This window comes from Oncorhynchus gorbuscha, unplaced genomic scaffold (genome assembly GCF_021184085.1).
Source record: "Oncorhynchus gorbuscha isolate QuinsamMale2020 ecotype Even-year unplaced genomic scaffold, OgorEven_v1.0 Un_scaffold_714, whole genome shotgun sequence".
Classification (NCBI taxonomy): Eukaryota; Metazoa; Chordata; class Actinopteri; order Salmoniformes; family Salmonidae; genus Oncorhynchus; species Oncorhynchus gorbuscha.
Window position 1 is genome coordinate 232,501 of NW_025745776.1, and position 23,526 is coordinate 256,026.

At 46.4% G+C, this 23,526-nt stretch overlaps 1 protein-coding gene across 2 annotated transcripts in view; it reads left to right on the forward strand.

The window, feature by feature from the left end:
* Positions 1-23,067, forward strand: part of LOC124019884 (D(4) dopamine receptor-like) — a 34,593-nt gene extending 11,526 nt beyond the window's left edge. The window contains exons 3-4 of one of the 2 annotated variants that reach the window (XM_046335328.1): positions 6,242-6,852; positions 22,279-23,067. In XM_046335328.1, coding sequence (XP_046191284.1) covers positions 6,242-6,852; positions 22,279-22,487 — 820 coding nt within the window. In that variant the 3' untranslated portion in view covers positions 22,488-23,067. The remainder of the gene's footprint in view (positions 1-6,241; positions 6,853-22,278) is intronic. The other variant, XM_046335329.1, reaches the window with a different exon arrangement.
* The last annotated feature ends 459 nt before the right edge of the window (positions 23,068-23,526 follow it).

Here is a 23,526-nt window from a genome sequence, read left to right on the forward strand (position 1 = left end):
CGTTCCCTATATATGTCAGTCCCTTTGGTTCCTTCCCTATATATGTCACTTCCTTTGGTTCCTTCCCTATATATATTGGTTCATTCCCTATATATGTCAGTCCCTTTGGTTCCTTCCCTATATATATTGGTTCGTTCCCTATATATGTCAGTCCCTTTGGTTCCTTCCCTATATATATTGGTTCCTTCCCTATATATGTCACATCCTTTGGTTCCTTCCCTATATATATTGGTTCCTTCCCTATATATGCCACTCCCTTTGGTTCCTTCCCTATATATGTCACTTCCTTTGGTTCCTTCCCTATATATATTGGTTCCTTCCCTATATATGTCAGTCCCTTTGGTACCTTCCCTATATATATTGGTTCCTTCCCTATATATGCCACTCCCTTTGGTTCCTTCCCTATATATGTCACTCCCTTTGGTTCCTTCCCTATATATATTGGTTCCTTCCCTATATATGTCACTCCCTTTGGTACCTTCCCTATATATGTCACTTCCTTTGGTACCTTCCCTATATATATTGGTTCCTTCCCTATATATGTCACATCCTTTGGTTCCTTCCCTATATATGTCACTCCCTTTGGTTCCTTCCCTATATATGTCACTTCCTTTGGTACCTTCCCTATATATATTGGTTCCTTCCCTATATATGTCACTTCCTTTGGTTCCTTCCCTATATATATTGGTTCCTTCCCTATATATGTCACTTCCTTTGGTTCCTTCCCTATATATATTAGTTCCTTCCCTATATATGTCTGTCCCTTTGGTACCTTCCCTATATATATTGGTTCCTTCCCTATATATATAATAATAATAATATATGCCATTTAGCAGACGCTTTTATCCAAAGCAACTTACAGTCATGTGTGCATACATTCTACGTATGGGTGGTCCCGGGGATCGAACCCACTACCCTGGCATTACAAGCGCCATGCTCTACCAACTGAGCTACAGAAGGACCACACTCCCTTTGGTTCCTTCCCTATATATGCCACTCCCATTGGTTCCTTCCCTATATATGTCACTCCCTTTCGTTCCTTCCCTATATATGTCACTCCCTTTGGTTCCTTCCCTATATATGTCACTCCCTTTGGTTCCTTCCCTATATATGTCACTCTCTTTGGTTCCTTCCCTATATATGTCACTCCCTTTGGTTCCTTCCCTATATATGTCACTCCCTTTGGTACCTTCCCTATATATATTGGTTCCTTCCCTATATATGTCACTTCCTTTGGTTCCTTCCCTATATATATTAGTTCCTTCCCTATATATGTCACTCCCTTTGGTTCCTTCCCTATATATGTCACTCCCTTTGGTTCCTTCCCTATATATGTCACTCCCTTTGGTTCCTTCCCTATATATGTCTCTCCCTTTGGTTCCTTCCCTATATATGTCTCTCCCTTTGGTTCCTTCCCTATATATGTCTCTCCCTTTGGTTCCTTCCCTATATATGTCTCTCCCTTTGGTTCCTTCCCTATATATGTCTCTCCCTTTGGTTCCTTCCCTATATATGTCACTCTCTTTGGTTCCTTCCCTATATATGTCTCTCCCTTTGGTTCCTTCCCTATATATGTCACTCCCTTTGGTTCCTTCCCTATATATGTCTCTCCCTTTGGTTCCTTCCCTATATATGTCACTCCCTTTGGTTCCTTCCCTATATATGTCACTCCCTTTGGTTCCTTCCCTATATATGTCACTCCCTTTGGTTCCTTCCCTATATATGTCCCTCCCTTTGGTTCCTTCCCTATATATGTCACTCCCTTTGGTTCCTTCCCTATATATGTCTCTCCCTTTGGTTCCTTCCCTATATATGTCACTCCCTTTGGCTCCTTCCCTATATATGTCTCTCCCTTTGGTTCCTTCCCTATATATGTCTCTCCCTTTGGTTCCTTCCCTATATATGTCACTCCCTTTGGCTCCTTCCCTATATATGTCTCTCCCTTTGGTTCCTTCCCTATATATGTCTCTCCCTTTGGTTCCTTCCCTATATATGTCTCTCCCTTTGGTTCCTTCCCTATATATGTCTCTCCCTTTGGTTCCTTCCCTATATATGTCTCTCCCTTTGGTTCCTTCCCTATATATGTCTCTCCCTTTGGTTCCTTCCCTATATATGTCTCTCCCTTTGGTTCCTTCCCTATATATGTCTCTCCCTTTGGCTCCTTCCCTATATATGTCACTCCCTTTGGTTCCTTCCCCAGGCGTTATTGTTTCTGTTCCAGTGTCCTTCCCTATATATGTCACTCCCTTTGGTTCCTTCCCTATATCTGTCTCTCCCTTTGGTTCCTTCCCTATATATGTCACTCCCTTTGGTTCCTTCCCTATATATGTCTCTCCCTTTGGTTCCTTCCCTATATATGTCTCTCCCTTTGGTTCCTTCCCTATATATGTCTCTCCCTTTGGTTCCTTCCCTATATATGTCTCTCCCTTTGGTTCCTTCCCTATATATGTCTCTCCCTTTGGTTCCTTCCCTATATATGTCTCTCCCTTTGGTTCCTTCCCTATATATGTCTCTCCCTTTGGTTCCTTCCCTATATATGTCTCTCCCTTTGGTTCCTTCCCTATATATGTCTCTCCCTTTGGTTCCTTCCCTATATATGTCTCTCCCTTTGGTTCCTTCCCTATATATGTCTCTCCCTTTGGTTCCTTCCCTATATATGTCTCTCCCTTTGGTTCCTTCCCTATATATGTCTCTCCCTTTGGTTCCTTCCCTATATATGTCTCTCCCTTTGGTTCCTTCCCTATATATGTCTCTCCCTTTGGTTCCTTCCCTATATATGTCTCTCCCTTTGGCTCCTTCCCTATATATGTCACTCCCTTTGGTTCCTTCCCCAGGCGTTATTGTTTCTGTTCCAGTGTCCTTCCCTATATATGTCACTCCCTTTGGTTCCTTCCCTATATCTGTCTCTCCCTTTGGTTCCTTCCCTATATATGTCACTCCCTTTGGTTCCTTCCCTATATATGTCTCTCCCTTTGGTTCCTTCCCTATATATGTCTCTCCCTTTGGTTCCTTCCCTATATATGTCTCTCCCTTTGGTTCCTTCCCTATATATGTCTCTCCCTTTGGTTCCTTCCCTATATATGTCTCTCCCTTTGGTTCCTTCCCTATATATGTCTCTCCCTTTGGTTCCTTCCCTATATATGTCTCTCCCTTTGGTTCCTTCCCTATATATGTCTCTCCCTTTGGTTCCTTCCCTATATATGTCTCTCCCTTTGGTTCCTTCCCTATATATGTCTCTCCCTTTGGTTCCTTCCCTATATATGTCTCTCCCTTTGGTTCCTTCCCTATATATGTCTCTCCCTTTGGTTCCTTCCCTATATATGTCTCTCCCTTTGGTTCCTTCCCTATATATGTCTCTCCCTTTGGTTCCTTCCCTATATATGTCTCTCCCTTTGGTTCCTTCCCTATATATGTCTCTCCCTTTGGTTCCTTCCCTATATATGTCTCTCCCTTTGGTTCCTTCCCTATATATGTCTCTCCCTTTGGTTCCTTCCCTATATATGTCTCTCCCTTTGGTTCCTTCCCTATATATGTCTCTCCCTTTGGTTCCTTCCCCAGGCGTTATTGTTTCTGTTCCAGTGTCCTTCCCTATATATGTCTCTCCCTTTGGTTCCTTCCCTATATATGTCTCTCCCTTTGGTTCCTTCCCTATATATGTCCCTCCCTTTGGCTCCTTCCCTATATATGTCTCTCCCTTTGGTTCCTTCCCTATATATGTCTCTCCCTTTGGTTCCTTCCCTATATATGTCTCTCCCTTTGGTTCCTTCCCTATATATGTCTCTCCCTTTGGTTCCTTCCCTATATATGTCTCTCCCTTTGGTTCCTTCCCTATATATGTCTCTCCCTTTGGTTCCTTCCCTATATATGTCTCTCCCTTTGGTTCCTTCCCTATATATGTCCCTCCCTTTGGCTCCTTCCCTATATATGTCTCTCCCTTTGGTTCCTTCCCTATATATGTCTCTCCCTTTGGTTCCTTCCCCAGGCGTTATTGTTTCTGTTCCAGTGTCATGTCTATGTGTTGTTTGTCTGTCTCTCCCTTTGGTTCCTTCCCTATATATGTCTCTCCCTTTGGTTCCTTCCCCAGGCGTTATTGTTTCTGTTCCAGTGTCATGTCTATGTGTCGTTTGTGTGTCTTGTTGTGTATTTAGTCGCATTTATGTATTGAAACACTCCCTCCCTGAACTTGCTTCCCGACTCTCAGCGTACTCATTACTCTGCCACTGTGTACTCGTTACTCTGCCACTGTGTACTCTCTGTTTAGGGCCATAAGAGCATTCTAGTTTGCTCTGTTTTTTTGGTAATTTCTTTCCAATGTGTTAAGTAATTATCTTTTTGTTTTCTCATGACTTGGTTTGGGTCTAATTGTGTTTCTGTCCTGGGGCTCTGTGGGGTGTGTTTGTGTTTGTGAACAGAGCCCCGAACCAGCTTGCTTAGGGGACTCTTCTCCAGGTTCATCTCTCTGTAGGTGATGGCTTTGTTATGGAAGGTTTGGGAATCGCTTCCTTTTAGGTGGTTGTAGAATTTAACGTCTCTTTTCTGGATTTTGATAATTAGCGGGTATCGACTTAGTTCTGCTCTGCATGCATTATTTGGTGTTCTACGTTGTACACTGAGGATATTTTTGCAGAATTCTGCATGCTGAGTCTCAATTCGGTGTTTGTCCCATTTTGTGAATTATTGGTTGGTGAGCGGACCCCAGACCTCACAACCATAAAGGGAAATGGGTTCTATAACTGATTCAAGTATTTTTAGCCAGATCCTAATTGGTATGTTACATTTTATGTTCCTTTTGATGGCATAGAAGGCCCTTCTTGCCTTGTCTCTCAGATCGTTCACAGCTTTGTGGAAGTTACCTGTGGCGCTGATGTTTAGGCCAAGGTATGTATAGTTTTTTGTGTGCTCTAGGGCAATGATGTCTAGATGGAATTTGTATTTGTGGTCCTGGCGACTGGACCTTTTTTGGAACACCGTTATTTTGGTCTTACTGAGATGTACTGTCAGGGCCCAGGTCTAACAGAATCTGTGTAGAAGATCTAGGTGCTGTTGTAGGCCCTCCTTGGTTGGGGACAGATCTAGGTGCTGTTGTAGGCCCTCCTTGGTTGTGGACAGATCTAGGTGCTGTTGTAGGCCATCCTTGGTTGGGGACAGATCTAGGTGCTGTTGTAGGCCCTCCTTGGTTGGGGACAGATCTAGGTGCTGTTGTAGGCCCTCCTTGGTTGGGGACAGATCTAGGTGCTGTTGTAGGCCCTCCTTGGTTGGGGACAGATCTAGGTGCTGTTGTAGGCCCTCCTTGGTTGAGGACAGAAGCACCAGGATCATCAGGAAACAGTAGACATTTGACTTCAGATTCTAGTAGGTTGAGGCCGGGTGCTGCGGACTGTTGCCCTCGCCAATTTGTTGATATATATGTTGAAGAGGGTGGGGCTTAAGCTGCATCCCTGTCTCACCCCCCGGCCCTGTGGAAAGAAATGGTCGTTTTTTGCCCATTTTAACTATGCACTTTGTTTGTGTACACAAATACATGGATTTTATAATGTCGGATGTGTCTCCCCCAACACCACTTTCCATTCATTTGTACAACCCTCATGCCAAATTGAGTCAAGCTTTTTTGAAATAAACAAAGTACGAGAAAACTTTACATGTTTGTTTGTCAATTAGGGTTTGCAGGGTGAATACGTGGTCTGTTGTACGGTAAAAAAAAAATGTTAAAGCCCATTTGACGTTTGCTCAGTACATTCTTTTTGCTGAGGAAATGTACACATCTGGTGTTAATGATAATGCACAGGATTTTCCCAAGGTTGCTGTTGACGCATATCCCACGGTAGTTATTCTGGTCAAATTTGTCTCCACTTTTTGGTGGATTGGGGTGATCATTCCTTGGTTCCAAATATTGGGGGAGATACCAGAGCTGAGGATGATGTTAAAGAGTTTAATAATAGAGTTTGTGGTCTGTATATTTCATCATTTCATTTAGGAAACCATCAACACAACAGGCCTTTTTTAGTGGTCCTTCTGTAGCTCAGTTGGTAGAGCATGGCGCTTGTAACGCCAGGGTAGTGGGTTCGATTCCCGGGACCACCCATACGTAGAATGTATGCACACATGACTGTAAGTCGCTTTGGATAAAAGCGTCTGCTAAATGGCATATATTATTATTATTATATTATATTATTGGAGGGTTTGTATTTTGTCCTGTAGTTCATTCCATGTAAAAGTAATTCTCCCCCCCCCCTTCCCTCAGGTTCATTGCTGTGTCAATCCCTCTGAACTACAACAGGAAGCACGTTGACCAGCGTCAGATCATCCTGCTGTCAGGCACCTGGCTCATAGCCCTGGCCGTGGCTTCCCCAGTCATGTTGGGTATCAACAACATCCCACACCGGGACCCCACCGAGTGTAAACTGGAAGATGACAACTACGTGGTTTACTCCTCTGTCTGCTCCTTCTTCATCCCCTGTCCCATCATGCTCCTCCTCTACTTCGGCATGTTCCGGGGCCTGAAGAGGTGGGAGGAGGCGCGCAAGGCCAAGCTGAGGAACAGCATCCAGACGTGCAGGAAGCTTCAGCATGCAGCCGCCGCCGCCGCCATGCCGACCTCGGGGACCATCCCCGGGCCGCTGCCCATGCCCCTGCCCAGGATCATCGAGAGGGACCTGGCTCAGGCCCGGCTGGGGCTGGAGGATACCGATGACTATCTGCAGCCGGACTGCCCCCCGTTCCCCTCGGCGTACAGGGAGAGGATCAGCTCCGTACCGTCTATCTCCTACCAGCAGAAGCCGCCGCAGAAGAGGAAGCGAGCCAAGATCAACGGCAGGGAGAGGAAGGCCATGAGGGTTCTTCCTGTTGTGGTGGGTAAGTGCCACAGATTAAAGATACAGACTTGTCAAAAAGTTGTCAAAAAACTCACAAAAGGCTCCCATGACTTGTCAAAAACGAATACGTTCCCCTCAAACCTGTCAAAAATTGTACAAAGGTTTCCTTCAAACTTCCGAGTCAGAGTCCTATGAGTCCAGAATCAAGTTACAAGTGTTTGTGACTGACTGAAGTCGCCATCTCTGTTTCCTCCCCTTTCTACTGTTCTACTGAGGGCTCATAGGGTAGGTTCTACTGAGGGCTCATAGGGTAGGTTCTACTGAGGGCTCATAGGGTAGGTTCTACTGAAGGCTCATAGGGTAGGTTCTACTGAGGGCTCATAGGGTAGGTTCTACTGAGGGCTCATAGGGTAGGTTCTACTGAGGGCTCATAGGGTAGGTTCTACTGAGGGCTCATAGGGTAGGTTCTACTGAGGGCTCATAGGGTAGGTTCTACTGAGGGCTCATAGGGTAGGTTCTACTGAGGGCTCATAGTGTAGGTTCTACTGAGGGCTCATAGGGTAGGTTCTACTGAGGGCTCATAGGGTAGGTTCTACTGAGGGCTCATAGGGTAGGTTCTACTGAGGGCTCATAGGGTAGGTTCTACTGAGGGCTCATAGGGTAGGTTCTACTGAGGGCTCATAGGGTAGGTTCTACTGAGGGCTCATAGGGTAGGTTCTACTGAGGGCTCATAGGGTAGGTTCTACTGAGGGCTCATAGGGTAGGTTCTACTGAGGGCTCATAGGGTAGGTTCTACTGAGGGCTCATAGGGTAGGTTCTACTGAGGGCTCATAGGGTAGGTTCTGACTGGTCGTGATCAGACTTGGGTCAAATGCATGTTTTGGGTTCATACTGTATAAACCCCTTATGGCCGGCCTCAAAGCACACATTGCTTTCTCCAAAGGCTTAAAATAAAATAAAAAATGAAATATATAATTAAAACACACACGTTGGGAGCCCTAAAAGCTAGACTAGACAGTCACTATCAGATAGTACTGGGAACCGGTTCTCCAGTTATAATGACAGGCTACATTTATAAAAGGATGAAAGTATTGTGTTTCCAGCTTCTGATTCACTGACCTGCTTAATGGATGATAATGTTCATCAAACCAGAACCTGGAAATGGATAGAAACGTTAAATCATGAGATGAAGTGATGAAAAGGATAAAATACCCAGCAGGCCGAGCTGGTTGAAAGGATGTCATCCAGTTTGGTCCACTGGGAGAGTATTGTGTTTCTCTGGAGTCACACTGACCTGGACATTGATTAAGGGGCCGCTAAATGGAAATGATGCAGTGATATACCTCGGGGGAATTCTCTATCTCTCATTTCTGAACATATTCACTTTTGGTCACAGCGTCATCATTCATGAATAATTTGAGGTGGTTGAGTCATTTTCTCAGTGTCAGGCTGATGAGGTGCATTTTTTATGAAACATGCACTATGTTTGAGTGGTGGATGCTGGTGACACATCCTTCATCTTCATCGGTGAGAGAAAAACAAAACCCTTCTATAAAAAAGGTGCTGTGTCCTGCAGTGCTCTCATGGCTTCCTGATCTGTCACAATGAACTGCTTCACACTTTTAAAAAGGCTTTCAAAAAGAGGTTATTTGGCTGTCCTAATAGGATAACTCTTTCGAAGAACCTTTTTGGGTTCCGGGTAGAACCCTCTGTGAAAAAAGGGTTCTACATGGAACTCAAAGGGTTCTGCTTGGAAAAGGACAACCAAATATCCTTTTTTAGGTAGAACTGTAAGTGTGGTGTGCCCACTGTCATGTGCTACTTTTATTTTTAAATGATTCATGGGAGAAACAACCTTTCTAATGTACAATGAATGCTACAGTGTTGACAGCAGATACACAGCTTGTTAGGAAAATAAAGAATGCTACAGTGTTGACAGCAGATACACAGCTTGTCAGCAGATACACAGCTTGTTAGGAAAATACAGAATGCTACAGTGTTGACAGCAGGTACACAGCTTGTTAGGAAAATATAGAATGCTACAGTGTTGACAGCAGATACACAGCGTGTTAGGAAAATACAGAATGCTGCATTGTTGACAGCAGATACACAGCTTGTTAGGAAAATACAGAATGCTACAGTGTTGACAGCAGATACACAGCTTGTTAGGAAAATACAGAATGCTGCAGTGTTGACAGCAGATACACAGCTTGGTAGGAGAATTCTGCATTGTGGACAGCAGATGCACAGCTTGCAAGGAAAAAGCTACAGTGTTGACAGCAGATACACAGCTTGGTAGGAGAAGTCTGCATTGTTGACAGCAGATACACAGCTTGTTAGGAAAAAGCTACAGTGTTGACAGCAGATACACAGCTTGTTAGGAAAAAGCTACAGTGTTACAGAAGGGCTGTTAGACAGAAGGTCTGTAGTCATCAGATGCTAGGTCTGACAGAAGGTCTGTAGTCATCAGATGCTAGGTCTGACAGAAGGTCTTTATTCATCAGATGCTAGGTCTAGCAGGTCTGTAGTCATCAGATGCTAGGTCTAACAGAAGGTCTGTAGTCATCAGATGCTAGGTCTGACAGAAGGTCTGTTTGACAGGTCTGTAGTCATCAGATGCTAGGTCTGACAGAAGGTCTGTTAGACAGAAGGTCTGTAGTCATCAGATGCTAGGTCTAATAGAAGGTCTGTTAGACATCAGATGCTACGTCTGACAGAAGGTCTGTAGTCATCAGATGCTAGGTTTGACAGAAGGTCTGTTAGACAGAAGGTCTGTAGTCATCAGAGACTAGGTCTGACAGAAGATCTGTAGTCATCAGACGCTAGGTCTGACAGAAGGTCTGTAGTCATCAGATGCTAGGTCTGACAGAAGGTCTGTAGACAGGTCTGTAGTCATCAGATGCTAGGTCTAACAGAAGGTCTGTAGTCATCAGATGCTAGTTCTGACAGAAGGTCTGTTAGACAGAAGGTCTGTAGTCATCAGAGACTAGGTCTGACAGAAGGTCTGTAGTCATCAGATGCTAGGTCTGACAGAAGGTCTGTAGTCATCAGATGCTAGTTCTGACAGAAGGTCTGTTAGACAGAAAGTCTGTAGTCATCAGATGCTAGGTCTAACAGAAGGTCTGTAGTCATCAGATGCTAGTTCTGACAGAAGGTCTGTAGACAGGTCTGTAGTCATCAGATGCTAGGTCTGACAGAAGGTCTGTAGACATCAGATGCTTGGTCTGACAGAAGGTCTGTAGTCATCAGATGCTAGGTCTGACAGAAGGTATGTAGACATCAGATGCTAGGTCTGACAGAAGGTCTGTTAGACATCAGATGCTAGGTCTGACAGAAGGTCTGTAGTCATCAGATGCTAGGTCTGACAGAAGGGCTGTTAGACAGAAGGTCTGTGGTCATCAGATGCTAGGTCTGACTGAAGGTCTGTAGTCATCAGACACTAGGTCTGACAGAAGGTCTGTTAGACAGAAGGTCTGTGGTCATCAGATGCTAGGTCTGACAGAAGGTCTGTAGTCATCAGACACTAGGTCTGACAGAAGGTCTGTTAGACAGAAGGTCTGTGGTCATCAGATGCTAGGTCTGACAGAAAGTCTGTAGTCATCAGATGCTAGGTCTGACAGAAGAGCTGTTAGACAGAAGGTCTGTGGTCATCAGATGCTAGGTCTGACAGAAGGTCTGTGGTCATCAGATGCTAGGTCTGACAGAAGGTCTGTAGTCATCAGATGCTAGGTCTGACAGAAGGTCTCTAGTCATCAGATGCTAGGTCTGACAGAAGGTCTGTAGTAATCAGATGCTAGGTCTGACAGAAGGTCTGTAGTCATCAGACACTAAGTCTGACAGAAGGTCTGTCAGACAGAAGGTCTGTGGTCATCAGATGCTAGGTCTGACACAAGGTCTGTAGTCATCAGACACTAGGTCTGACAGAAGGTCTGTTAGACAGAAGGTCTGTGGTCATCAGATGCTAGGTCTGACAGAAGGTCTGTAGTCATCAGACACTAGGTCTGACAGAAGGTCTGTAGACATCAGATGCTAGGTCTGACAGAAGGTCTGTAGTCATCAGATGCTAGGTCTAGCAGAAGGTCTGTAGTCATCAGACACTAGGTCTGACAGAAGATCTGTAGACATCAGATGCTAGGTCTGACAGACGGTCTGTAGTCATCAGACACTAGGTCTGACAGAAGGTCTGTAGACATCCGATGCTAGGTCTGACAGAAGGTCTGTAGTCATCAGATGCTAGGTCTGACAGAAGGTCTGTAGTCATCAGATGCTAGGTCTGACAGAAGGTCTGTAGTCATCAGATGCTAGGTCTGACAGAAGGTCTTTATTCATCAGATGCTAGGTCTAGCAGAAGGTCTGTAGACAGGTCTGTGGTCATCAGATGCTAGGTCTGACAGAAGGTCTGTAGTCATCAGATGCTAGGTCTGACAGAAGGTCTGTAGACATCAGATGCTAGGTCTGACAGAAGGTCTGTAGTCATCAGATGCTAGGTCTGACAGAAGGTCTGTAGACAGGTCTGTGGTCATCAGATGCTAGGTCTAGCAGAAGGTCTGTAGACAGATCTGTGGTCATCAGATGCTAGGTCTGACAGAAGGTCTTTATTCATCAGATGCTAGGTCTGACAGAAGGTCTTTATTCATCAGATGCTAGGTCTAGCAGAAGGTCTGTAGACAGGTCTGTGGTCATCAGATGCTAGGTCTAGCAGAAGGTCTGTAGACAGGTCTGTGGTCATCAGATGCTAGGTCTAGCAGAAGGTCTGTAGACAGGTCTGTGGTCATCAGATGCTAGGTCTGGCAGAAGGTCTGTAGACAGGTCTGTGGTCATCAGATGCTAGGTCTGACAGAAGGTCTTTATTCATCAGATGCTAGGTCTGACAGAAGGTCTGTAGTCATCAGATGCTAGGTCTGACAGAAGGTCTGTGGTCATCAGATGCTAGGTCTAGCAGAAGGTCTGTAGACAGGTCTGTGGTCATCAGATGCTAGGTCTAGCAGAAGGTCTGTAGACAGGTCTGTGGTCATCAGATGCTAGGTCTAGCAGAAGGTCTGTAGACAGGTCTGTGGTCATCAGATGCTAGGTCTGACAGAAGGTCTGTAGTCATCAGATGCTAGGTCTGACAGAAGGTATGTAGTCATCAGATGCTAGGTCTAACAGAAGGTCTGTAGTCATCAGATGCTCGGTCTGACAGAATGTCTGTTAGACAGGTCTGTAGTCATCAGATGCTAGGTCTGACAGAAGGTCTGTAGTCATCAGACGGTAGGTCTGACAGAAGGTCTGTAGTCATCAGATGCTAGGTCTGACAGAAGGTCTGTAGTCATCAGATGCTAGGTCTGACAGAAGGTCTGTTTGACAGGTCTGTAGTCATCAGATGCTAGGTCTGACAGAAGGTCTGTAGGTCTGACAGAAGGTCTGTAGTCATCAGACACTAGGTCTGACAGAAGGTCTGTTAGACAGAAGGTCTGTGGTCATCAGATGCTAGGTCTGACAGAAGGTCTGTAGTCATCAGATGCTAGGTCTGACAGAAGGTCTGTAGTTATCAGATGCTAGGTCTAGCAGAAGGTCTGTAGTCATCAGACACTAGGTCTGACAGAAGGTCTGTTAGACAGAAGGTCTGTGGTCATCAGATGCTAGGTCTGACAGAAGGTCTGTAGTCATCAGATGCTAGGTCTGACAGAAGGTCTGTGGTCATCAGATGCTAGGTCTAGCAGAAGGTCTGTAGTCATCAGATGCTTGGTCTGACAGAAGGTCTGTAGACATCAGATGCTAGGTCTGACAGAAGGTCTGTTGTCATCAGATGCTAGGTCTAGCAGAAGGTCTGTAGTCATCAGACACTAGGTCTGACAGAAGGTCTGTTAGACAGAAGGTCTGTGGTCATCAGATGCTAGGTCTGACAGAAGGTCTGTAGTCATCAGATGCTAGGTCTAGCAGAAGGTCTGTAGTCATCAGACACTAGGTCTGACAGAAGATCTGTAGACATCAGATGCTAGGTCTGACAGGTCTGTAGTCATCAGACACTAGGTCTGACAGAAGGTCTGTAGACATCAGATGCTAGGTCTGACAGAAGGTCTGTAGCCATCAGACACTAGGTCTGACAGAAGGTCTGTAGTCATCAGATGCTAGGTCTGACAGAAGGTCTGTAGCCATCAGACACTAGGTCTGACAGAAGGTCTGTAGACATCAGATGCTAGGTCTGACAGAAGGTCTTTATTCATCAGATGCTAGGTCTAGCAGAAGGTCTGTAGACAGGTCTGTGGTCATCAGATGCTAGGTCTGACAGAAGGTCTGTAGTCATCAGATGCTAGGTCTGACAGAAGGTCTTTATTCATCAGATGCTAGGTCTAGCAGAAGGTCTGTAGACAGGTCTGTGGTCATCAGATGCTAGGTCTGACAGAAGGTCTGTAGTCATCAGATGCTAGGTCTGACAGAAGGTCTGTAGTCATCAGATGCTAGGTCTAGCAGAAGGTCTGTAGACAGGTCTGTGGTCATCAGATGCTAGGTCTAGCAGAAGGTCTGTAGACAGATCTGTGGTCATCAGATGCTAGGTCTGACAGAAGGTCTTTATTCATCAGATGCTAGGTCTGACAGAAGGTCTTTATTCATCAGATGCTAGGTCTAGCAGAAGGTCTGTAGACAGGTCTGTGGTCATCAGATGCTAGGTCTAGCAGAAGGTCTGTAGACAGGTCTGTGGTCATCAGATGCTAGGTCTAGCAGAAGGTCTGTAGACAGGTCTGTGGTCATCAGATGCTAGGTCTAGCAGAAGGTCTGTAGACAGGTCTGTGGTCATCAGATGCTATGTCTGACAGAAGGTCTTTATTCATCAGATGCTAGGTCTAGCAGAAGGTCTGTAGACAGGTCTGTGGTCATCAGATGCTAGGTCTAGCAGAAGGTCTGTAGACAGGTCTGTGGTCATCAGATGCTAGGTCTGACAGAAGGTCTTTATTCATCAGATGCTAGGTCTAACAGAAGGTCTGTAGTCATCAGATGCTAGGTCTGACAGAAGGTCTGTAGTCATCAGATGCTAGGTCTGACAGAAGGTCTGTAGACATCAGATGCTAGGTCTGACAGAAGGTCTGTAGTCATCAGATGCTAGGTCTGACAGAAGGTCTGTAGTCATCAGATGCTAGGTCTGACAGAAGGTCTGTAGTCATCAGATGCTAGGTCTGATAGAAGGTCTGTAGTCATCAGATGCTAGGTCTGACAGAAGGTCTGTAGTCATCAGACGCTAGGTCTGACAGAAGGTCTGTAGATATCAGATGCTAGGTCTGACAGAAGGTCTGTTAGACAGAAGGTCAGTAGTCATCAGATGCTAGGTCTGACAGAAGGTCTGTAGTCATCAGACGCTAGGTCTGACAGAAGGTCTGTAGACCTATTAGAAGTGTGACTTTAGGCCACCGTTCTCTACCTGACTAAGTTTAGCTTAATGCCTTCACTCCAGACATGATGTTCCACTTTGGATCGTCTTATAACCCCACGACACACATGACCACAGGTTTAAGTACAGAGATGCCTACTGATTCGTTCACGGCTTGAACTAATGAGCAGAAACAGATGGAAGTGTTGAGGAGAGTTAAATGTCTTCATTAGTCTCCAGCCAGACTGACGGATGTTCCTCTCTGTCTTTGGTAATCTATGTGGGAGACCATGTGGGTGGTGACTCATTACAAAGATAGTCATTTCACAGTACCATGCCCAATCCAAAACATAATGTGGATATTGTCAGCAAAAGTTCCAGAAACTATAATTGTGATTTGCGTAATCAGGTCAGCTCTGTACAAGCTTGGTTTGGTTCAGCAGTGTGAAAATCCCATCTGCGTTTCTAATAAACAGAGTTTAAAGTAAGAGAAAAAAAAGAGTCTCTGCTGTTCAACAGATCAGATTTCTGCTGACTTTGAATTGAAGTTGATCCTTAAGTTTGATCGTGTCCCAGGACAGGAGGCAGTTGGTATCAGGTAACACTCAGAGCGTCACATCAATTAGTATTAGCAGGAGACACAGTTTACCATGCAGGGCCCTCTGCTGGGGACACGACAGGCTGTCCCTCATAACACCAGGCAGTCAGTGAGGGTGGTTCCTGTTGAAGACAACACAGATCAATAACAACGTCGGCCGTCTCCACTCAGTAGATCACCGGCTGGGTGTCAAACAGTTGGGAAGCGAACAGAGCAATGTGTCTGTTCTGTGGTCAGAGACGAGGCTGTGCACGGCCGGCGTTGGTCTTGGTCTTTACATTGAGGGTAGATATTAAGATGTCACTGAGGATAGTGATTCTACACGGAACGTTGGGAACAGAAGAGGGGAAAGGAAGGAGAAGCATTTAGCTAATACAGACAGACAGACAGACAGACAGACAGACAGACAGACAGACAGACAGACAGACAGACAGACAGACAGACAGACAGACAGACAGACAGGCAGGCAGGCAGGCAGGCAGGCAGGCAGGCAGGCAGGCAGGCAGGCAGACAGACAGACAGACAGACAGACAGACAGACAGACAGACAGACAGACAGACAGACAGACAGACAGACAGACAGACAGACAGACAGACAGACAGACAGACAGACATCCTCTATTTTTCCTCTTTGGCAACAACACTTATTCTGTCGAAGGGTTAAAGGACAGACAATTTTCTGTTTCCAATTTGTAAAAAGCATATGTTGACTGTAATTGTTTGATTGCTTTATGGGGAAGCTCAATAAGGAAGCTCAATAAGGAATAAGGAAGCTCAAGCACACAATCCTATTGTAATTCCTTCCAGGGGTGCTCCGGATTAGTTAGGGACTGGCAAGCAGGGTTCAAATGACCCAGTGGAAATTGGAAACATTTATGAAGGTTAATCCAACTGACATTTTGGGATGTTCTAGGGGGTGCTCATACTCTGTAGGGGGTGCCAGACATATCTTGGGGGTGCCTGACATCAAAGTGTTTGGCTTGTGGGGGGGAGGGGGTCCACATCAATATTAAAATGATCACCCCCGTTTATCCATGGAGATGAAGAGAGACTGTCCCTTAAGAGTAAAGTCTCTCCAGATGAAGACAGACTGTCTCTTAAGAGTAAAGTCTCTCCAGATGAAGACAGACTGTCTCTTAAGAGTAAAGTCTCTCCAGATGAAGACAGACTGTCTCTTAAGAGTAAAGTCTCTCCAGATGAAGACAGACTGTCTCTTAAGAGTAAAGTCTCTCCATCTCCCAGAGAGTTGAGGTATAAATTCAACCCAGTCCAATGAACACCTAAACACCTAACCAATGAATCATACAACGCATGGAGACGCATGGAGACACTCCAGACAAATGGCTTCTATCTACTGTCAGTTGCCCCTTGATTAAGTGTCTGTCCAGGGAAGCTCTGATTCACAGCTGTAGGTGGTTGGTAGGTCTTGATCAAGTGTCCAGGGAAGCTCTGATTCACAGCTGTAGGTGGTTGGTAGGTCTTGATCAAGTGTCCAGGGAAGCTCTGATTCACAGCTGTAGAGGGAAACTAAGCTTATTAGGTTGCAGTATCAGTTCCAGGTGGAGGAAGAGCTTCCCTGTTCAGGACATGGTACTCCCAAATGGCAACCTATTCCCTATTTAGTGCACTACTTTTGTCCAGAGGTTTATGACGGCTCTAGTCAAAGGTAGTGCACTACATAGGGAATAGGGTCCAGTTTAGGGCGCAACCCTAATCTGTATCGCTACTTCAGCCCGACCTCCAAGCGCTTGACTGAGTATTTATAGCAATCCCATCAACATTCCTGCATTATTCACCTCACCAGAGAGGCAGGCAGGTTTCTAATCTACAAGGACATCAGCCATGCTGTTAATTTATCTCACTCTTATCTCCATATTGTAAACACTTTTTCGTCCCAAATGGCACCCTATTCCCTACATAGTGCACTACTTTTGACCAGGAATAGGGTGCTATTTGGGATTCCCCCGTATTAATGTTGACGGGGTCTAGGCAGTGTAAATGAGTGTTACCCAGCCGCCGAGGTGTCGTTGTGAATTGATTGCGTGTGAAGAAATAGCTTGGGTTGCTAATCAACCGGCTATACACTTACTTACCCTCTCACGGTTGGAAAGGGATATTAACAAATGTTTTACACAGAATGAGTTCTCTCTCTCTCTCTCTCTCTCTCTCTCTCTCTCTCTCTCTCTCTCTCTCTCTCTCTCTCTCTCTCTCTCTCTCTCTCTCTCTCTCTCTCTCTCTCTCTCTCTCTCTCTCTCTCTCTCTCTCTCTCTCTCATTAGTGTGCATCGGTTTTGGTAAAACGTCAGCACGCCACTTTATAAAATGGAGTGTTTTCTGCTTCAGGGGCAAAAGAAGAATAAAAAATAATTGTAAAAAAATGTGTGACGGTTAAACTGCTGATTAATGTTCTTTGTGTCTCCATGAAATATCACTAAGACTGACATGGTAGATTGGCTGTGCTGATCAGATGGGGTTGGCAGTGGAACAGTAAAGTCTGGTGGTTGTAGGGAGATTTTACACCACTTTGATTCAGCTTCTGCTTGGTCTTGGTAACAACGGTTATAAAGACCTACCGTACGTAGATAAAGACCTACAGTATGTAGATAAAGACCTACAGTAGGTAGATAAAGACCTACAGTAGGTAGATATGTAGATAAAGACCTACAGTAGGTAGATATGTAGATAAAGACCTACAGTAGGTAGATATGTAGATAAAGACCTACAGTATATAGATAAAGACCTACAGTACGTAGATAAAGACCTACAGTAGGTAGATATGTAGATAAAGACCTACAGTAGGTAGATATGTAGATAAAGACCTACAGTAGGTAGATATGTACATTTACATTACATTTAAGTCATTTAGCAGACGCTCTTATCCAGAGCGACTTACAAATTGGTGCATTCACCTTATGACATCCAGTGGGACAGTCACTTAACAATAGTGCATCTAAAACTTAGGGGGGTGGGGTGAGAGGGATTACTTAACCTATCCTAGGTATTCCTTAAAGAGGTGGGGTTTCAGGTGTCTCCGGAAGGTGGTGATTGACTCCGCTGTCCTGGCGTCGTGAGGGAGTTTGTTCCACCATTGGGGGGCCAGGGCAGCGAACAGTTTTGACTGGGCTGAGCGGGAGCTGTACTTCCTCAGTGGTAGGGAGGCGAGCAGGCCAGAGGTGGATGAACGCAGTGCCCTTGTTTGGGTGTAGGGCCTGATCAGAGCCTGGAGGTACTGAGGTGCCGTTCCCCTCACAGCTCCGTAGGCAAGCACCATGGTCTTGTAGCGGATGCGAGCTTCAACTGGAAGCCAGTGGAGAGAACGGAGGAGCGGGGTGACGTGAGAGAACTTGGGAAGGTTGAACACCAGACGGGCTGCGGCGTTCTGGATGAGTTGAAGGGGTTTAATGGCACAGGCAGGGAGCCCAGCCAACAGCGAGTTGCAGTAATCCAGACGGGAGATGACAAGTGCCTGGATTAGGACCTGCGCCGCTTCCTGTGTGAGGCAGGGTCGTACTCTGCGGATGTTGTAGAGCATGAACCTACAGGAACGGGCCACCGCCTTGATGTTAGTTGAGAACGACAGGGTGTTGTCCAGGATCACGCCAAGGTTCTTGGCGCTCTGGGAGGAGGACACAATGGAGTTGTCGACCGTGATGGCGAGATCATGGAACGGGCAGTCCTTCCCCGGGAGGAAGAGCAGCTCCGTCTTGCCGAGGTTCAGCTTGAGGTGGTGATCCGTCATCCACACTGATATGTCTGCCAGACATGCAGAGATGCGATTCGCCACCTGGTCATCAGAAGGGGGAAAGGAGAAGATTAATTGTGTGTCGTCTGCATAGCAATGATAAGAGAGACCATGTGAGGTTATGACAGAGCCAAGTGACTTGGTGTATAGCGAGAATAGGAGAGGGCCAAGAACAGAGCCCTGGGGGACACCAGTGGTGAGAGCGCGTGGTGAGGAGACAGATTCTCGCCACGCCACCTGGTAGGAGCGACCTGTCAGGTAGGACGCAATCCAAGCGTGGGCCGCGCCGGAGATGCCCAACTCGGAGAGGGTGGAGAGGAGGATCTGATGGTTCACAGTATCGAAGGCAGCCGATAGATCTAGAAGGATGAGAGCAGAGGAGAGAGAGTTAGCTTTAGCAGTGCGGAGCGCCTCCGTGATACAGAGGAGAGCAGTCTCAGTTGAATGACTAGTCTTGAAACCTGACTGATTTGGATCAAGAAGGTCATTCAGAGAGAGATAGCGGGAGAGCTGGCCAAGGACGGCACGTTCAAGAGTTTTGGAGAGAAAAGAAAGAAGGGATACTGGTCTGTAATTGTTGACATCGGAGGGATCGAGTGTAGGTTTTTTCAGAAGGGGTGCAACTCTCGCTCTCTTGAAGACGGAAGGGACGTAGCCAACGGTCAGGGATGAGTTGATGAGCGAGGTGAGGTAAGGGAGAAGGTCTCCGGAAATGGTCTGGAGAAGAGAGGAGGGGATAGGGTCAAGCGGGCAGGTTGTTGGGCGGCCGGCCGTCACAAGACGCGAGATTTCATCTGGAGAGAGAGGGGAGAAAGAGGTCAGAGCACAGGGTAGGGCAGTGTGAGCAGAACCAGCGGTGTCGTTTGACTTAGCAAACGAGGATCGGATGTCGTCGACCTTCTTTTCAAAATGGTTGACGAAGTCATCTGCAGAGAGGAGGAGGGGGGAGGGGGCGGAGGATTCAGGAGGGAGGAGAAGGTGGCAAAGAGCTTCCTAGGGTTAGAGGCAGATGCTTGGAATTTAGCGTGGTAGAAAGTGGCTTTAGCAGCAGAGACAGAGGAGGAAAATGTAGAGAGGAGGGAGTGAAAGGATGCCAGGTCCGCAGGGAGGCGAGTTTTCCTCCATTTCCGCTCGGCTGCCCGGAGCCCTGTTCTGTGAGCTCGCAATGAGTCATCGAGCCACGGAGCGGGAGGGGAGGACCGAGCCGGCCTGGAGGATAGGGGACATAGAGAGTCAAGGGATGCAGAGAGGGAGGAGAGGAGGGTTGAGGAGGCAGAATCAGGAGATAGGTGGGAGAAGGTTTGAGCGGAGGGAAGAGATGATAGGATGGAAGAGGAGAGAGTAGCGGGGGAGAGAGAGCGAAGGTTGGGACGGCGCGATACCATCCGAGTAGGGGCAGTGTGGGAGGTGTTGGATGAGAGCGAGAGGGAAAAGGATACAAGGCAGTGGTCGGAGACTTGGAGGGAGTTGCAGTGAGGTTAGTGGAAGAACAGCATCTAGTAAAGATGAGGTCGAGCGTATTGCCTGCCTTGTGAGTAGGGGGGAAGGTGAGAGGGTGAGGTCAAAAGAGGAGAGGAGTGGAAAGAAGGAGGCAGAGAGGAAAGAGTCAAAGGTAGACGTGGGGAGGTTAAAGTCGCCCAGAACTGTGAGAGGTGAGCCGTCCTCAGGAAAGGAGCTTATCAAGGCATCAAGCTCATTGATGAACTCTCCGAGGGAACCTGGAGGGCGATAAATGATAAGGATGTTAAGCTTGAAAGGGCTAGTAACTGTGACAGCATGGAATTCAAAGGAGGCGATAGACAGATGGGTAAGGGGAGAAAGAGAGAATGACCACTTGGGAGAGATGAGGATCCCGGTGCCACCACCCCGCTGACCAGATGCTCTCGGGGTGTGCGAGAACACGTGGGCGGACGAAGAGAGAGCAGTAGGAGTAGCAGTGTTGTCTGTGGTGATCCATGTTTCCGTCAGTGCCAAGAAGTCGAGGGACTGGAGGGAGGCATAGGCTGAGATGAACTCTGCCTTGTTGACCGCAGATTGGCAGTTCCAGAGGCTACCGGAGACCTGGAACTCCACGTGGGTCGTGCGCGCTGGGACCACCAGAGTAGGGTGGACGCGGCCACGCGGTGAGGAGCGTTTGTATGGTCTGTGCAGAGAGGGAGAGAACAGGGATAAACAGACACATAGTTGACAGGCTACAGAAGAGGCTACGCTAATGCAAAGGAGATTGGAATGACAAGTGGACTACACGTCTCGAATGTTCAGAAAGTTAAGCTACGTAGCAAGAATCTTATTGACTAAAATGATTAAAATGATACAGTACTGCTGAAGTAGGCCAGCTGGCAGTGGGTGCGTTGTTGACACTACACTAATCAAGTCATTCCGTTGAGTGTAATAGTTTCTGCAGTGTTGCTATTCGGGGGCTAGCAGGCTAGCTAGCAGTGTTGTTTACGTTACGTTGCGTTAAAAGAACGACAATAGATGGCTAGCGAACCTAGAAAATCGCTCTAGACTACACAATTATCTTTGATACAAAGACGGCTATGTAGCTAGCTAAGTAGCTAGCTACGATCAAACAAATCAAACCGTTGTACTGTAATGAAATGAAGTGAAAATGTGATACAACCTGTGAATGCGACCGGGTAGTTGAGTTCTATACAGAAGACGTTGGCTAGCGTTGGCTAGCTGTTGGCTAGCTAGCAGAGTCACCTACGTTAAGGACGACAAATAGCTGGCTAGCTAACCTCGGTAAATTAAGATAATCACTCTAAGACTACACACTCTAAACCTAAACAACACAATTATCTTGGATACGATGATACGATGATACGAAGACAGCAAAGACAGCTATGTAGGTAGCTAACACTAAACTAATCAAGTCGTTCAGTTGAGTGTAAAAGTTTCTCAGTGCAGCTAATCAGTGGACGTTAGCTAGCTGGCTAGTGAAGACTACGTTAGGACGGCGAAATACGATAATTACGCAATTATCTTTGATACAAAGACGGCTATGTAGCTAGCTGAGAAGAAATTGCTAAGATAAGACAAATCAAACCGTTGTGATATAATGAAATATAATGAAAAAGTTATACTACCCGTTGGAGCGACGTGCAGATGCGACCACTCGCTCCAACCGGAACCGGAACTATCATCTAGATAAAGACCTACAGTAGGTAGATAAAGACCTACAGTAGGTAGATAAAGACCTACAGTAGGTAGATAAAGACCTACAGTAGGTAGATAAAGACCTACAGTAGAGGAATAAAGACCTACAGTAGGTAGATAAAGACCTACAGTAGGTAGATAAAGACCTACAGTAGGTAGATAAAGACCTACAGTAGGTAGATAAAGACCTACAGTAGGTAGATAAAGACATACAGTAGGTAGATAAAGACATACAGTAGGTAGATAAAGACCTACAGTAGGTAGATAAAGACATACAGTAGGTAGATAAAGACCTACAGTAGGTAGATAAAGACCTACAGTAGGTAGATAAAGACCTACAGTAGAGGAATAAAGACCTACAGTAGGTAGATAAAGACCTACAGTAAGTGGATAAAGACCTACAGTAGGTAGATAAAGACCTACAGTAGGTGGATAAAGACCTACAGTAGGTAGATATAAGTTGATTGATTTATAATTGATGGGATATTTTCCAGACTCTGAAAGCTCTTACACAGTAAGGAGGTCAAGTCACCTCATCTAATCAATCAATCATCCGTGAATCAATTAATGGATCCATTATTCAGAACAGTCCCCTAACCTCTCCTCTCCTCTTCCTCCCCTCAGGTTGCTTCCTGTTCTGCTGGACGCCGTTCTTCGTCGTCCACACCACCCGGGCCCTGTGTGCTACCTGCTACATCCCGCAGGCCCTGATAAGCACCGTCACCTGGCTGGGCTACGTCAACAGCGCCCTCAACCCCATTATCTACACGGTCTTCAACACGGAGTTCAGGAAGTTCTTCAAGAAGTCCCTCCACTCATTCAGCTGCTGCTGACGTCAGCCCCGCACCGCAGGGACAATGGTAGCGCTAACCGTACGCTCACAGAAGGCGTGTACTACTGCACAGGCATTTCCAAGGGCCAGGGGTGGGCTCAGTTCAGAAGGTACACAAAACAAAAAATGTCCAATTATCTTCAATGCTTTTCGGTGAGGAGAATGTGGAATTGGAATTTGGTTGACATTCTTAATTGTCTGGGGATGGCCCAGGGCTAAATCTGTATGTATTGCTCTGGGGTGGCCAACCCTCCTGGACAGCTACTTAGTGAACAGGTTTTTGCTCCAACCCTACCCTAAACAGATTGACCAGCTGATTCAACAGGGATGGAGCCAGCACACCCTGTAGATCTCCAGGAGGAGGTTACAAGTTAAACCTTTATTTAACTTGGCAAGTCAGTTAAAGAACACATTCTTATTTACAATGACGGCCTCCCGGGGATCAGTATGTTAACTGCTTTGCTCAGGGGCAGAACAACCCTTGTCGGCTTGGGGATTCGATCCAGCAACCTTTAGGTTACTGACCCAACGCTCTAACCACTGGACTACCTGCTGGTTACTGACCCAACACTCTCACCACTAGGCTACCTGCTGGTTACTGACCCAACGCTCTCACCACTAGGCTACCTGCTGGTTACTGACCCAACGCTCTAACCACTAGGCTACCTGCTGGTTACTGACCCAACGCTCTAACCACTAGGCTACCTGCTGGTTACTGACCCAACGCTCTAACCACTAGGCTACCTGCTGGTTACTGACCCAACGCTCTAACCACTAGGCTACCTGCTGGTTACAGACCCAACGCTCTAACCACTAGGCTACCTGCTGGTTACTGACCCAACGCTCTAACCACTAGGCTACCTGCTGGTTACAGACCCAACGCTCTAACCACTAGGCTACCTGCTGGTTACTGACCCAACGCTCTAACCACTAGGCTACCTGCTGGTTACTGACCCAACGCTCTAACCACTAGGCTACCTGCTGGTTACTGACCCAACATTCTAACCACTAGGCTACCTGCTGGTTACAGACCCAACGCT